This window comes from Hippopotamus amphibius, chromosome 4 (assembly GCF_030028045.1).
Source record: "Hippopotamus amphibius kiboko isolate mHipAmp2 chromosome 4, mHipAmp2.hap2, whole genome shotgun sequence".
Taxonomy (NCBI): Eukaryota; Metazoa; Chordata; class Mammalia; order Artiodactyla; family Hippopotamidae; genus Hippopotamus; species Hippopotamus amphibius.
The window spans coordinates 172,625,413-172,642,584 of record NC_080189.1 but is presented as its reverse complement, the minus strand read 5'-3'; the positions used below and the strand labels follow the sequence as shown (position 1 = coordinate 172,642,584).

The 17,172-nt window shown below is 34.6% G+C and overlaps 1 protein-coding gene across 10 annotated transcripts in view; it reads left to right on the top strand.

The window, feature by feature from the left end:
* EML5 (EMAP like 5) overlaps positions 1–17,172 on the top strand; it is a 163,951-nt gene that overhangs the window by 104,748 nt on the left and 42,031 nt on the right. For 9 of the 10 annotated variants that reach the window (XR_009053392.1, XR_009053391.1, XM_057733805.1 and 6 more), the window contains 6 exons: positions 4,542–4,694; positions 5,426–5,557; positions 6,592–6,680; positions 7,462–7,638; positions 9,630–9,831; positions 10,533–10,659. Coding sequence is in view for 8 of the 10 variants with exons in the window: in XM_057733805.1 (XP_057589788.1) it covers positions 4,542–4,694; positions 5,426–5,557; positions 6,592–6,680; positions 7,462–7,638; positions 9,630–9,831; positions 10,533–10,659 (880 nt within the window). In the remaining 2 variants the exon portion in view is untranslated. The remainder of the gene's footprint in view (positions 1–4,541; positions 4,695–5,425; positions 5,558–6,591; positions 6,681–7,461; positions 7,639–9,629; positions 9,832–10,532; positions 10,660–17,172) is intronic. The other variant, XM_057733803.1, reaches the window with a different exon arrangement.

Genomic DNA, 17,172 nt, shown 5'->3' with positions numbered 1-17,172 from the left:
TCACTGAGGTGGCAGGGTTCCTGAATTTTTGTGGGAATTATCTGCCACTCTCTTGACTCACTTGTGTCTCACTAAGGCATCTAAAGTATTATACTTGTTGCTTCCTGCTCCCCAGATCCATTCAGCATAATGTCATCTATGTAGTGGACCACTGAGATGTTATATGGAATGCCAAGATGATCAGGATCTCTGTGGACTGTATTATGGCAAAGAACAGGAGAGTTGAAATAGCCCTGAGGCAAGGATTTGAAGGTGTCCACAGATACAAGCCAGGTAAAAGCAAACTGCTTCTGGTGGTCTTCAAATTGGTGTGGAGATAAAAGCATTAACGAAGGCAATAGCTGCATGCAAATTGCTAGGGACTGTGTTAATTTGTCCTAGTAAAGATCTGGAAGAATATATCTGGAAAAGTAGCTTCAGTTGGAATCATTACCTTATTAAATTTATTTTGCAGAGTTATTCGCTGAAATCCATCTTATTTAAGCACAGGCCAAACAAGCAATGATGATGTGATAGGTATTCTTACCCCTGTGTATTTCATGTCCTTGGAATGTCACTGATTTTTGCAGTTCTCAGGCTTGCGGTTTTGTTTCTGGTTTGTCTTAGTAGAGAGAGGAATTTCCAGGGGTTTTTATTTAGTTCTTCCTGTTGTAATGACCCTTACCCCATGGGTCACAGAGCCAGTGTGGAGCATTCTACAAGTTGCCAAGTATATCTATTCCAATTCAGGAACTGGGTGGGGTCCACAGACCACCTGGGTCCACTGTGATTCAGAATTGGATTTAGATTCCATCCGTCACATGATCACCCTCAGACTGCACTTTTACTGCTTCTACAACAGCAGCATTTTGTGTTTTTAAGAACTAGTGTCAGTTCAGAGCCCATGTCTAGTAATTCCTGAAAGTTCGGATCTTTCTTTTTCTTTAGTTCACAGTCATTCTACTAAGTGGCCACAGATCCTTGGAGGAAGATTTATATTACACACTTGTGACAGTGCTACACGGTTCTTCCTCATTGGGACTTGGCCATCCCTTCAATCAAGGGGCTCTGAGTATATGAATTGGCTTAGGTCTGAAAACTGGTTGAGAATCTGTGACTCTCCACTGTGGTGATTAAAGTCAGGTGTTTTAGTCACCAGGTCTGGAGTTTTTTCCTATTATATAGATCAAACACTAATCTATAATTTATTTCATTTCTGGAGACACTGTGATTAATCAGCCACCAACAGAAATTTCCACAGACCAACATATTCTGGTTATTAGTGATCCCTTTTTGGTAAAAAAGAAAAATCTACCTTGTTTTTGTTGGTTAAGTGCTGCTGCTTGGCCTCTGCTTCTCAAGGATTATCTTTTGAATCAGGGAGCCCATATTAATGGTGACATTCCCCATCCCTGACCTATATGGGAGGACAGTCAGCTTTTCAGTGATGCAAATGCTGCCCTTAATTAATGCATTTCTCAGTGCTTTCATGAGGGAACTATTCTCTAGACTTTTTCAGGGGATGTAATGTATGCAGAATTGTGTATGAAAAATCTACTCCAACATTCTTACTCCCTAGGGTTTTGGATTCCTTCCTCTATATCAGAGGGCAGCCCATGCATCAGTTCCAGCCCACCTCCTGATTTTGTAAATCAGATTTTATCAGAACACAGCCATGCCCACTCTTTTATGTGTTGTCTAGGTCTGCTGTTGCACTGCAGTATAAGAGTTGAGTAGTTGTGACAGTGCCAATATGGTGTGCAAAGCTGAAAATATGTACTCTCCAGCCCTTTAAGAAGTTTGCCGGCCTCTGCCTTAGAGCATGCTGAGATTTGATCCAAGTTAGGAGTCTGGTGACAGCAAGGGAATGATTGTGATGGTTCTTCAGAAAGTTAAGCATCCTCTGCAAGGCATCTGTTTCGGAACATGAGTCTTCACAGACACAGGAGAGGAAGCTGTTTGCACTGTGCAGTGAAACTCCAGATAATTCAGAAGTTCAAGATTCTCAGTTTTGTCTGAGTCCAGCCAAATGCTCCCACTCCAAGGTTAAGAGTTCTTTTCCCAAATTTCACACAAGAAATTTGGTGAGTCTGTGAATTCAGTTGACATTGTAAATTTTCAGCAATATCAGCCCTGTCAGAAATTCTTTTATTTTATTTATTTATTTATTCATTTATTTATTTATTGGCTGCATTGGGTCTTCGATGCTGCACGCAGGTTTTCTCTAGTTGTGATGAGCAGGGGCTACTCTTCGTTGTGGCGCGTGGGCTTCTCATTGTGGTAGCTTCTCTTGTTGCAGAGCACAGGCTCTAAGTGTGTGGGCTTCAGTAGTTGCAGCATGCAGGCTCAGTAGCTGTGGTGCACAGGCTTAGTTGCTCCAAAGCATGTGGGATCTCCCTGGCCAAGGACTGAACCCGTGTCTCCTGCATTGGCAGGCGAATTCTTAACCACTGCACCACCCAGGGAAGTCCAGAAATTCTTTTAGGTTTGTCACAGAAGCTCTCTCTACTCAGACCATGACTCATGTTTATAGTTTAAAGGACCTGGGCTTGTTACTTCTTTCTGTAAATGCTCTGTGCATTCAATGGAACCTTTTGTACAACACAGAACTTGTAGTCATCATTATTGTTGTAATGGTCAAGGGCGGCAGCCTCTTGGACTCCCAGGGCACTTACCTCAGTGGATACTTCACAGTGGAGCACAGGAGACAGCTTAGTTCATTGTTATGCCGATGCATACCTTGGATTGCTAGCATCCCATTTCCCATTGGCAAGGGCTCAGCACTATGCTCAAGCCCAAAGGCATGACTGAACCAATTCCACAAATCCCATCTTTAATGGTCTGTCTCCTGTGACCACTTCAGTACCAGTTCTGTATCAATCAGAGACAGAAACCACCCCAGTAATGTGAACAGGGAAAATTTAATATGGAGTGTTAGCTAATGAAAGGTGAATTTACTAAAAGGTGTGAAAGAGGATTCTAAGGGATACAGAAGTAACAGCTACAGAAAGCAACTACCACCCATAGGGCTAGTGGACAGTGATCAAGAAATGAACTTAAAGGGTGGACCCTCCCCTCTTCCCCCAGGCTGAGATTCAGGTCTCTTTGGAGAGGGTGTAGGTGCATCTGCCAGTGGAAAAGAAACATGCTGGAGGGCTGATCTAGGAGATCTCCTGCTGTGATGGCAGAGAAGCTCCCCAACCTCCCCCAACTCCTCTCCTCTCATTCATCCACTGCTTACAGCACACCAGAAGGAAGTTCCTTCTTCCTTGGCCTTGCAGGAACCCTCCAAGCACCCTCTATTGGCCAAAAGCAAGTCAACTGGCAGGGGAAAAATGTTTATAGGGTTCAGCTCCAGTAATCATATAGCAAGGAAAAGAAGGATGGATTTGGAGCTGAGAAGCAATAAATTAATAACAGGCCTTCTCCAGTTTCATGACTGTAACTACTGTGCTACTACCTCCCTCATGTATCTTTCTAGCCTATATTCTTCTCCCTTGAGCTCCAGAGAAGTATTAAAGTATCATACTGGCTCCTTGATATCTTCATTTGAATTTCTCACAGGCATTCTTAACGGGTACATAACCAAACACTTGTACCTCCCCTAGTTTTTCCCATTTCAGCAAATGACATCATCATTCAAACAAAAACATACCCTCTTCTTTTTTCTCTTTTGCCTACTTTACTCCTAGTTGGCCAAGGTCCTACCATCTCTTTCTTCTAAATGTGTACAAATCCTACCATTTCTCACTATCTCCACTGCTGCTACCCTGCTTCAGGTCACCATCATCTCTTGACTCTTAAATATCAGAAATCACATCCTACATTTGTAATGTATGATTGATAATTAAATGACTGCTTATTCTTAATTCATTCTATAACTTTTCAGTCTGTATAACAGTTGTACCCTATCCCTCCTACTCCAAACATTTTGCAAGACACTAAAAGTCTTAGGGCTTTGAATATGCCTACTGCATCCCTTGCCGTCAGGTTAAACCTGTTTTTTTGTTTTTGCCAATACAGCATTAACCCTTATTTTTTTAAGTTAATAATATTAACATCACTATTTTTTCATGTATGGTTTTGAAACATATGTAGATCTTCTTGAGCTTAAACTAATAATTGCCTATTGTCAGATTTTTTTTTAATTTGAAAGTATTTTTATAAATATGACCTTATTCTTTTAATTTCTGATTTGTTGGTTAGAAACTACAAAGGTAGCAAACTCCCCTAGTGACAACAAGAAAATTTCCACATATATCATTGGCTTTTTGTGTTAGTTAAAATGTCTCACTTTTTTCATCAGCTTAATTTCTTTTAAGATTAATATTAGTGCTCAATTTTGTTACATTCAGAAAAGGAAATGGTTTGTATTAATTAATGCTTGGAATTCCATACCACTGATCTCAATAGAAAACGTTATTATCTGCATCTTTATTACTTTCTAATATTAATTAGAAGCCATAAAAAATATAGGAATCCTCTTTGAAATTGTTTCCTTAAGCATAAATTTTTTTTTAATAAAAAAAAATTACTTAATACACGCTCTCTTTCTCTTTTAGGTGGGAGATGTTGCTGTTTTTCTCCTGACGGTAAAGCTTTAGCTGTAGGTCTCAATGATGGAAGTTTCTTAATGGCAAATGCAGATACTCTAGAGGATCTTGTATCTTTTCACCACAGAAAAGATATTATTTCAGATATTCGATTTTCACCAGGTAAGATTTCATTGAAATCATATTTCGTTACTAACTAGAGTATGGCAATGAATATATCAATGTGTGGTTTTTATGAACTGTTATTTTATCTTCGAATTTTAGTCTTTTACTAGAAGAGACAGTATAATGAGAGGTAAAAGCCCTGCATTAGATCAGTGGCAAAATATCTGGCTTAGTACCAATTCTGTCACTAAATTTTCTGTGTGATTTGGGCCAAGGCATTTCTTTGAGCTTCATTTTCCTCATTTGTAACATAAGAGGGATTGGATTACTGTTTTCATTATATTCTTAATGCTTTTGAAATTGCATTAATTTTGCTTCATCAATTTCCATATATTCATTACCAATGACAAAACCTACTATAATATAGGATTACTAATGTTAAAGTAAAATTCACTTATGTTGGCTTACTTATATTTTTTCTAAATTTAGAGATTTTCTTGCCTTTTTTTTTTTTGGTTAAATGCAAAGAATATCAAAATTACTTTGTATATAGTTTTTGATATTTGCTTTCCACCGAACTACCCCACTACATTAAAAATTTATTTCATTGTGTTAATTATAACATACATGATAATGTTACCATTTGTCGTTTGACTCATATGTCTTGTTATAACTTACGAAGCACCTAAGAGTTACTCCAAAAAAATTAAGAACATTGACTCTAGTTGTAGAGTGTAAAAAATATTTCTAAGGGTAAAAAATTTCAAGCAAATATGTTTCTATTATAGGTTCTGGGAAATATCTTGCTGTAGCATCTCATGATAGCTTTATAGATATATACAATGTAATGAGTAGTAAACGAGTAGGAATATGCAAAGGCGCTACCAGTTACATAACCCATATTGATTGGGATATTAGAGGTAAGAATTTAAATAACTTACTATTTGATAAATTTTCATTTGATTTAGTATAGCTGTTTTAGAGGAATAGGTAATTCAACAGATGAGTTTAAAAGCATTGTGAAAAAATAAACGTTATTCTCAAAATGATTTCCACTACTTTATTTCTCATGTAAGGATGAATGCTTTGAGTTTAGACTTTTCAATACTTCTTCTAATGTAATTCAAATGATAGTATAGTAAGTGATAAATTCTTTAATTTGTAAGGTAATTTAAATATTATACTAATTTTTTTTAGTCATTTGTCCTGGTTTTTGTCAGATAAGCTTGTTATAAATGGTAACTGACATTTTGGAAAATAGTTATGTTAATGGGTATTTTTTTGTTTTGTTTTGGCCTTGCCCCACGGCTTGCGGGATCTCAGTTCCCCAACCAGAAATTGAACCCAGACCACAGCAGTGAAAGTCTGGAATCCTAACCACTAGACCACCAGGGAACTCCCAGTTTTAATGTAATTTCCCCAGCATTCAATAAAATACATTCCCTAAAATTGTCATAGTTGTATAACATGCAGAATTTAATGAGTATCTTTGTTTTTTAGCAGAATGTATGGCATATGGAAGTGTTTAATAATTTGGATAAATGCTAAATATTTTAAATGCTCCATTTTAGGGATTTTTGTTTCAGATAGTCAGCTATATAAATCTAATATTATAAATTAAAGTTTTTCCAAATATAGTTAAACAAAATACTTTCTAAAAAATGTTTCAAATTTTATTTCTAGGATCTTTACGAGTAGGAATATGTAAAGGTGCTACCAGTTACATAATCCATATTGATTGGGATGTATAACAACAGAAATAGTTCATGCACACAGACATATACAAATTAAGCCATTTATGAATTTAATTATTTTATTATATATATTGTTGACTGCAGAGGAGAATGGTTTTTATGTTTCAGCTTAATTTTTCCCATAAAAGTTAAACATCATACTAACTGTATATGTATTTATATCTCATGTATGTGTGTATTTTTACAATTTTTTTTTTAAGGAAAGCTTTTACGGGTCAACACTGGTGCTAAAGAACAGTTATTCTTTGAAGCTCCCAGAGGGAAAAAACAGACCATCCCTAGTGGAGAGGTAGGAAGATAGTAGTGCTTGTAATGTTGTTGATATGACTGAAAGTGGTTAGAAACCTGATGCCTGTCCAGGTAAAGGAAGAGATGCTTTATTAAGAAAAGGAATAAATTGCTTGCTTGTATGTCTAGCTCTTCTCTAATTACTTTCCTCAAAGGACAAGAAGCATGCAATAACATATAAAAGACATGCCATCTAAGATTGGAAGTACTGCATGTCTGTCAGATCTTTTGGAAACCATTTGTCTAAGATACTTATTGGTAAATTCCTGTTTAAGGAAGAAAAAAAAGAAAAAATGTGTTTGGTTTTGTGACTGACAATATTAGCAAAATTTTTTGACATGGCCAAGGAAGAGAAGCTAAACAAATTTAAAATGAAAGTGGCTTAATAAGGAGAGGGACTGTAAGTAAAATTCTCAATTTCCAATAATGATTAATTGGAAAACATGCTCATAAAGTATTAGTGAAGTTTAGACATGAAGTGTAAGAATAAGTTTCTTGACTATTCTAAGAGCAGAAAACGTCATCTTATCACTATATGCTCAGCATCTAGAACACAGTGGATATATAATAAATATGTCTTTAATAATGTTATGTTCAAATTTTTCTGCAGGAGTTAGTGGACTTGGGAAGCTACAAAACCAAGACGACTAATAATTTAACCTTTTTTAAAATTTTAATTTTACTTGTGGCATATATAATTACAAAGAAAAATATTCATACTTTTTGTTGTTAATTTTTTAGGGTTAGATGTTATAAACTTATGGCTTTTTTTTCTCTTTTAGGTAGAAAAAATTGGTTGGGCATCATGGACAAGTGTGCTTGGTTTATGCTGTGAGGGAATTTGGCCTGTAATTGGAGAAGTCACAGATGTAACTGCCTCTTGCCTCACCAGTGATAAAACAGTCCTAGCTACTGGGGATGATTTGGGATTTGTGAAGTTATTTAGATATCCTACTAAAGTATGTGTTTTTCTTTAATTCTCCTAATGATCATAACTATGCAAATGGTTGAGGTAATGAATGCTCTTTCGTAGCATTTCATTGTTGTAATATGAATATTACATATGGAATACGAAGTTTGCAATATGAGAGGTTCAGAATTACGTTTCCTGTTCTTGATATCATATCTTTTATCATCATAGCTTTTATCTAGAAGCAGTATTATAATTTATGATCCCTTGCCTTAAGTTATATATTATATTGTACAGTTTCTGAGTGTTGAGTAATATAAATATCCCTTTTAGAAGAAACATTCTTTTAGCCCTAATATTAAATAATTTTAGTATTCTTTTGATTAAATCTCTACTATTGAGTAAATATAAACTCTTGATATTTTACAACTTTAAAGTTTAAAATGTTCTAACCAATTAAATACAAAATACGATGAATTACAATACCTATAAAATCAAAATGAACAGCTTTGGTTTAATGTGATGAGTGATGTTATTTTCCTAAAACCAAACTGTAGAGATTCTTTGGAATGTACAAGCCCATGCTACTGTGTGCTCTGTGATGACTGAATTCTTTTATTCCTTTCCTCTATTCAGACTACTGGAAACATTAGGCTTTCACTTAGCACATAAATGAAATTCATGTATCAACTATAGATGCATTTATTTCTTAATTGTCACCAATTCAGATATATGCTATAATCTAGTACCAGCATGAACATAAGTATAAATTTGAAGTACGGCACTGAAGTCATGGTATTCAGTGCATGGTGGTCTTAATTAACTGCTTGTGTGAATATTTTTAGATCGGCATTGAAATAAAAACACAAGTTTAAAAATTCCTGTAGAGAACTCAAGTACCCAAGAAAATATTTCAAAAATCCTTGTTTTAGATACACTTAAGTAGTAAGTAGTACCTTACGTGATGAGTGTGTTCCAGTAAAACATTCATTGGTCAAAAACTTCACTCTCGATATTCTAGATGATATAGAAGCCTTAAGAATAATGTTCTAGGATATTGGTCTACAGATTCCTTCTTCACCTTATTGTAGCAAGAACCACAAAATGTTGGGGAAACTACTTTCTTACAGTGTTTTGATGACAGATTCCCCTTCTTTTTCAGCTAATTTTTATTGAATCTTTATTTCCAAAGAATTTACTGATTTAGTTATTACTGTGTTTTATTTAAGACATTTCTTATTTTAACAGCCTTGAAAAGATGACCATCTAAATCCTGCTTATGATATGTTGACCTGAAGTTTATTTATGTCATTTGATAATGCTAGTGCTTTAGATTTAAATGTTGCCAGTATCTATAACTTGGATTTTTCTTTTTATTTAAAAGAAAAATACATTGCTATGTGTAACATCTGCTTATAAACAAAAACACTAATGAATTATGATGAAAGATATTTCTATGGGTATATACTAAAATGTTTGCCAGTTACTTTTTGTTAATATGGCCATGCTGTATGTACATAGGCATTTATATCCTGATTTTCCCAGTTATGTCTGTTTCCAACAATATGTTTGCATAGCCATTGTTTTTAGTAGATATTCCAAAGATATCCGCTATAATTATCTGTTGCTCTATTGAGTATTTAAGGTGTTTAAAATGTTTCACCACTCTAAGTAAATACTGTGGCAAATATTTTTTGCACAGATAATGTCTTCTTAGCATAGATCTCTTGAAGAGGGATTGGTGAAACAAAGGTCAGTATTTTCATGCCTTCAATGTGGAATACCAAGTTGATTTCCAAAAAAGTTATGCCCACAGTACTAGCAATGTGCAAAACTACTAGTTTTATCCTTTCCTCATCACATTTGGGAATTGTTATTTTTTATTTTAGTGTATTTCAGTATTTTCTCATTTTTTTATAAGGTGCCTTTATAATAATTAATTTCCAGTCATAGATTAAGAAAGAAATTCAAAATCATAACAAAGTTTTCAAGTAATAAAATTTCTCAGAAAGACTTTTTGAAATTTTTTTTTACTTTTAGGGAAAATTTGGAAAGTTTAAGAAGTATGTGGCCCATAGTACACATGTCACAAATGTTCGCTGGACTTATGATGACAGCATGTTGGTTACCTTAGGAGGTACAGATATGTCTTTAATGGTTTGGACAAATGAAATGGAGGGCTATCGAGAAAAAAGGCCTTGTGATAGTGAAGAATCTGATATAGATTCTGAAGAAGATGGGGGTATGTCATTTTAAATATTTTATTTTAATAAAAACATAGAAAAAATTTAGTACAACTGATTTAAACTGCAGAAATTAAATACATAATAATAATGCTTGAATAGTTGTGGTTTTAGCCTTTTTGGTCTATTTAACACCAGAATTGGTTTTGTGAATCAAAAACAACAGGCTGTCATATGGTGATGACTTAGATGCTCTTTATTTACCAATGTATCATAATCATACTTTAAATAAATACTGTTAAAGTAAATTTATAGCATTGAGCCTCATAGTTTAAAATAATTTTTTCCTAATATACCAGTAATACCAGCTTATTACAGAAAAATTAGAAAGTACATTTTGCAATAAAAAATAAACACAGCATCCATAATTTGACCACTCAGAGATAACCTCTGTTAACGTTTAGGGTATACCCATAGGGGTATGTGTATTTATATACATTATATTTTTTTTAACAAAAATGGCGTCATATTGAGTTTATTTTTTGTAGCTTGCTATTATCACCTAGCAATACTTTGAGAACTTTATCATTAAATATTCTTCTACATCATAATTTGACTATAACACAACATATTTATTTGACTATAACACAATGTATTTAACTTATTTCATATTGCTGAACATCCTTGTATCCAATTTTTAAGATCATAATTGAGCTCCTCAGTTATAATATAGAGAATAATTCTTATATTTTGATGTTAGGCTATGACAGTGATGTTACAAGGGAGAATGAAATCAGTTACACCATCAGAGCCTTATCAACAAATATTCGCCCAATGTTTGGAATCAAGCCTCATTTGCAACAAAAAGAACCCTCAATTGATGAGAGGTAACAATCAAGTTTAAAACTAGATGAAGAAAAAGATATTGGTATTAAAAATTGAATTGATTGTTCAACTGAATAAGTTTTTGCAAAAACTCAGTAACAGTGGTACTCTTACATTTTACAGTTCCTAGCACCTCTTAGAAAGCGTGTTTGTCCTTAAATACTTTTTGTCCTTAAATACTTTTTGGTAATGACAGCGTCTTTTGCAAGTAGCTTAGGGAATGATGCCACATATAAAATCTATATGATTAAAGGAATCTTATTTGCTAACTTTTATAAATATACGTGATAGGGTTTCAAGAAGTAATACAAATTGAATCCAATACCTAGTGTGTTTTAGGAAGCACATGAGCGGAGAGATGATTAAATTTTGAAAAGGCCTTTCTATCCATATGCCTTTGATCAAGGATAGAAAGTCATTATTTTAAAATTTTCCCAAAAAGACAAGTTGAAGTATAGCTTGTCTCTAATGGGAATTATTGGTCTTTGTCTAGTAAGTCAGCAAGTCAGAAATAAGGCTATGTGCACTGCAGTTTTATGAGGAAAGAGAACTTTTTAATAAAGTCTCTGGGCTAGATGACAGATCAAGAGAGAAATTGTGAGCCTGATGCTTTTAAAATCATTAGAGAAGATAGAAAACAATAAAGAGGCGTATGGATCAGTGAATGGCATGGATTTCAGAAATGAAGAGGTTTTAAGAAATGATAAAGGAAAAACTATCCAGAAACTACAGTGGAGAACAGAGAAGCAGTAGGAGCTAGGAACAGCAGTGACCTCTTTTGTAGAAAACTGTGATAAAAAGTTAGTATTTGAGGGAAAAGTTAAAAATGAAAGGGAATTCATTCACAGTGAACAGAATTTGTGGAAAATTCAAGTTAATGTATAGTTAATGAGGTAGTACTAAAGACCACTGGAGCTCAGCTAGATAGAAATGATATTACAAGAAAGCATTGGCAACAGGATTTGAGTTTGCACCTACGGATTTAATATTCAGGGGAAAGGATGAAGTTGGAAGGGTGAGATATTTGTTATTGAAGGAGAAGGGAGAACTAGAGATTCTATTGAACTGACTAGCCCTGAAGTTCTAGGTAGAGTGTTCAGGTCGTGATGCTGCCACAACTCCTCTTCCAGGTGCCCCATTTGCTGACGGTGGTTTTCTTCAGATAATAGCAGTGGGGGTCACCTTACAGGAAGGGGGGAGGCGGGGATTCTCCATCTAGTCATCCCTTATGAAGAGGCAAGGTATTAAACTAGAAGTGTGTTTTTTAAAAGCTGAGCAAGGTTGAAGTGACTTGGTAGAAGGCAGCATCATACAGTGCAAAGGGCATAGTTTTTGGAATCAGATAAATGGGTTAAAATATTCATTTTTATCATTTACCAGTTTTGTGACCTTGAGAAACTATTCATTCTCTCTGAGCCTCAGTTTTCACAAAAGTAAAATAAGCATTATTACCCCAACTTATGGAGTATTTCATGAAATGAAATAACATATATAAAGAATTTAGGTAGTAAGTCTTCACCACCCTTTCCTTGGAATAAAATACAAAGTAACTTGAGATACCTCATTAATACTGACACACTTCTGTTTTTAAATTTTATTTTATTTTATTTTAGGCTATGCCATGCAGCTTGGGGGATCTTAGTTCCCCAACCAGGGATTGAACCCAGGGCCACAGCAATGAAAGCACCAAGTCCTAACCACTAGACCACCAGGGAACTCCCTAACAATTTTTTTGGTGGGAGTACTGAAATTAAATTCACAAAGTAATGAACACTACCTATATATTTATTAATTAGAAGAGTACATATCAGTATGCAAATATGGCTGTTCGTGTTTGAATATTTGTAGTATAGTACTTAATATGGCCTAAAAGAAATTCTATCTCATAGGTAATGAAAAATTTATTATAGGGAAGAAAGAACTCTAGACATTCCCATTAATCTTTTTCATTTATTATATTGATTTTTTAAAGAAAATATTATCATTTATCAGATTAATTTACTATGTCAGAAAATGTGACCTAATTTTAATGTGTAGGCCATCTCTTATGGTAAAACACTTACATTTCCTCCTTCATTGGTGAAGTGACCCAAGTTCTGACAAATAGAAACATTTTACTACTCACAAAGATTGGTTGACACTGTCATAAGTGTAATTCCATTTTTTAAAATTTATTTATTTATTTATTGGCTGTGTTGGGTGTTCGTTGCTATGCGCAGGCTTTCTGTAGTTGCGGTGAGCGGGGGCTACTCTTTGTTGTGGTGCGCAGTCTCCTCATTGCCGTGGCTTCTCTTGTTGCAGAGCATGGGCTCTAGGCACGTGGGCTTCAGTAGTTGCAGCACATGGGCTCAACAGTTGTGGCTCACGGACTCTAAAGCGCAGGCTCAATATTTGTGGTGCTTGGGCTTAGGTGCTCCGCGGCATGTGAAATCTTCCCAGAGCAGGGCTCGAACCCGTGTCCCCTGCATTGGCAGGTGGATTCTTAACCACTGCGCCTCCTAGGAAGCCCTGTAATTCCATTTTTATAGCTAATTTTCTCAAAATTATTTTTTATTTATTTTGCATTTTGTTCTCAAATTATTTTACAATTCAACTCTACTAAATTCATCTGAAAATACCAAGGCAGAAGTAGTCATTATTGTGACTCATAGTTAGGAGTCTTCATTTTCATAAAATGCAAGAATCAAAAGATATAAAAATGAAGAGATACTTCTTTTCATCAACTTTGAATTTTTGTGAGGGATAAAATGGTCTGTGTACATAATTGTTTTCATGTTTTAAATAAAATATGTTATCATCATATACAAAACAAAGCGCTTTTTTTTTTTTGCTACTCTTTTTTTTTTTTTTTTTTATTATTATTATTATTTTTTTTGGGGGGGTACACCAGGTTCAATCAACTGTTTTTATACACATATCCCCATATTCCCTCCCTTCCTTGACGCCCCCCCCCCTTTTTGCTACTCTTTATTGGCCTTCAAACATTTATAGGTAATAGCACAATGTCATAAGAGTATATTTACTTTTTTTTTTTCACTGTTTATTTTTTTGGGGGGTACGCCAAGTTCAATCATCTGTTTTTATACACATATCCCCATATTCCCTCCCTCCTTCGACTCCCCCCCACCCTCCCCGTCCCAGTCCTCTAAGGCATCATCCATCCTCAAGTTGAACTCCCTTTGTTATACAGCAACTTCAAACAAAGCACTTTTTAAACAATTAAAACAAATGCTTGTCAACTGTTTTCTCCACTTAAAAGGAAAATATTTCTGATGACAATTTTTTTTTTAATTTATTTATTTTATTGGCTGTGTTGGGTTTTTTTTTTGCTGTGCGCGGGCTTTCTTTAGTTGCAGTGAGTGAAGGGCTACTCTTCATTGTGGTGCGCGGACTCCTCATTGCCGTGGCTTCTCTTGTTGTGGAGCACAGGCTCTAGGCGCGTGGGCTTCAGTAGTTGCAGCACATGGGCTCAATAGTTGTGGCGCTCAGGCTTAGTTGCTCCACGGCATATGAGATCTTCCTGGAGCAGGGCTCGAACCCGTGTCCCCTGCATTGGCAGGCGGATTCTTAACCACTGTGCCACCTAGGAAGCCCCTCTGATGACAATTTGACGACTTTATTTAGTTGATGCTTTCGTGGAGTCTTTTTTCTTAAATGACATTAATTTTATGTTTTTCTTTTCCTGTAAATATTTTTGTAGCTAATCTTATGTATTTAAAGTAGTCAATCAAATTTCCAATATTTTTGAATAAAAATATTGAAAGCATTGTGACATGAAATGTAGGCGTTTTTGTATTTCATTGGAATTCTGTTGACATGTCACCGTCACTCTGTTTGCTGAGCTGCTACACTTTATCCATCATCAGCTCTCACCTCTCTCTCCTGACTTTTCCCTCTGGCTGCTTTTGAAGGCAGGGAGTAGTAAGGTAAGTATTTTATTAAAGAAAATATTTTACTCAAAAATTTATTCTTCTGTTTTGGTCTTCATGGTATTTTAAGGTATTGATTTTTTCCCCTATAAAACATTGAACTGCACTTGTTGAGAAAGAACCAGAAAATAAAATAGGACAAATGCTACAAAAGAGTTGCATTTATAGATACAGTATGTGGGTGTTGTTATGAAGGTCTTCATTATAACCAATGTTTTTACAAATGACTTCACAAACTTCTGTACTCTGTTTTAGTTTTTCCTTAAATTTCAGAGATTCGTATAAACAGTTAATCACACATATCTATCAGTGAAAACTTTTCCACTTGATAACAAACCTGTTAGTTTCGTTTAGTGCTTATTTAATATATGCGTTAATTTCAAAACATTAACATGGGGCAATTATGATATTTGTATGTTTAATAAAATGATATGTACAAGAAGGGACTCTTTGGGGTGCTTTTGTAGCTACTTTTTAGTGAGATAAAAATGTCTTCAGACCGTTCCTGAAACAGGACGGTATGGAAAAGGCTAGTCTGTTTTAGAAGTAAAAAAGGTACCAGTAGGAAAATGCTGAAAGATAGGATGAAAAAGTGGATTTGAGATCAGGTTGTGCAGAACCTCAGATATTAGGCACTCCTTAATTAATTTGGCAGGTAACAGGAGGAATTCATTATCTGTTTTAAGCAGGAGGTGATGTGTGCAAAGATATGAGTCCAGAGTGTGATGTGACTTCTAAAAAGGCCCTCATAATTTTATGCTATATTAACAGAAATAAAACATTCAGACCTAATATCAGATCTGGAGTAGCTTATTCAGGACTGATCTCTGCATTTTAAAGGGACATTGAGAGTTTACAGTGATCTAGAAGAAAACACAAGATGAAGGAAGGTTGGGAGGCCACTTCACAAAAAGAATAATTCATGGCTTTGGGAACCACTGGTTTCAAAAAAAGAAAACTAAGTGGAGCTATAATTGCTGTCTTAGGTGTGAATGACTTTTCTGTAGTAGTGACCTCCTTGTGACAAGCAGTGTTCATGCAGAGTTTAGTTAATGACCACTTGTCATCAGTGCTATGAAGGGATATTCTAGACATGTAAACAGGGTTCCTGGTTTCAGTGGGATGATGGATGAGATTAACTTCTGTGATCCTTTCCAGTTCTGTTCAGTCATTATGTTGTTAAGGGGAATTTTTTTTCTCTTAAGTTACCTCCTTTGCTAGTAGAAAAGTCCCAAATCCAGCATAGTCCCAAGACTCACTCTGCCTGCTTGATTAGACTGGCTGACTGGAAATTCCTTGTGTCAGAGGATGGGGAGCTTGGGTTCCTTAGACAATCCTTACTTAATGGCAGCACCAGTGCTACCAGCCTTTTAAGTTAACATCAAGTAAGCTTAAATATTTTGTTTGAAATTCAGATTGCGCTGTGGAAAAATAAGAATGACAAGCTTTAATATTTACAACATAGAACATGTTGAATTCTTTTCTTTTTCATCTTCTTTCTTCTAATTTCCCTGCCATTAATGGAGTAACCCTAAGCCTAAACTTTTTCTTATATACAGCAATAAATAAAAACAATAGGCCTTTACTATATACTGTATAGTTTAACTGCGTTCAACTTGTAAAAATATTTTATTACAGGAAATATTTTACCAGTATTTTAAATTCAAATTTGTATTGTAATCTTTTCCTTTTTTTATCTGCTGCTGGAAAGAGGTTCCAGGTAATCCTCTCTCTTTGCTATGCTCTGTGAGGCCTAATTTTGTATTTTTATTATCTTTCATATTTACCATTAATGAGCTATGTTACTTGGTGTTCTTTACCTCTAGTCACAATTTTCCATGTTTTTCTCCTTTGAAATCAGTATCCCTGAAATGACTTCATCTTAATTATTAGATTCGTACTATATAAGTAACTGTTGTACTGAGACTATTCATTCAACTTGTATAATTTTCCAAGTTGTATAATTTTAAACAATAATGTATCTTATATAAATTATCTTTGCAAAAATTAAAATATGCTTAACTGTTATACAAGATTTACAGATGAAAATTATACATTTATTAAAGCTGTCGGACAATAACATTGAATAAAGTTCAACAAAGTTGACTTGGAAGAAAAGCCAAGGCTGCTGTCATTCTTTACAATGATTTTAGCAGAAATATTTTTAAATGTTAAATATTATAAAGTCAATTATATTTATTACTTGCAGACATTCAAAAAAGTATATGAGAAATGTTTGAAACCAAAAATTTTTGTGATAATTTGAAAAGTTCTATAGAGTGTTGGAAGTGCATTTAACTTTTATGTCACCAGTCATGCTTATATACGTCTACATACTGCTTCATATTACATATGAAAATACATGTTTCTTTTATATTACATGTTCAAGATATAACACTTCATTTACTTTTTATAGATGTATAACTTGAAAATCATTTTGAAAGTGCAGATATATTGTTATGCCTTTAACTTTATAGATTTATTCAGAAATGTTGGAATTTTTTCCACTGGAAAGTTAACTTGCATCATTTTCTGATTTAGTTGTTGTAAAATTAATATTAAAATTTGAAGGGGGGAGTTGGTATA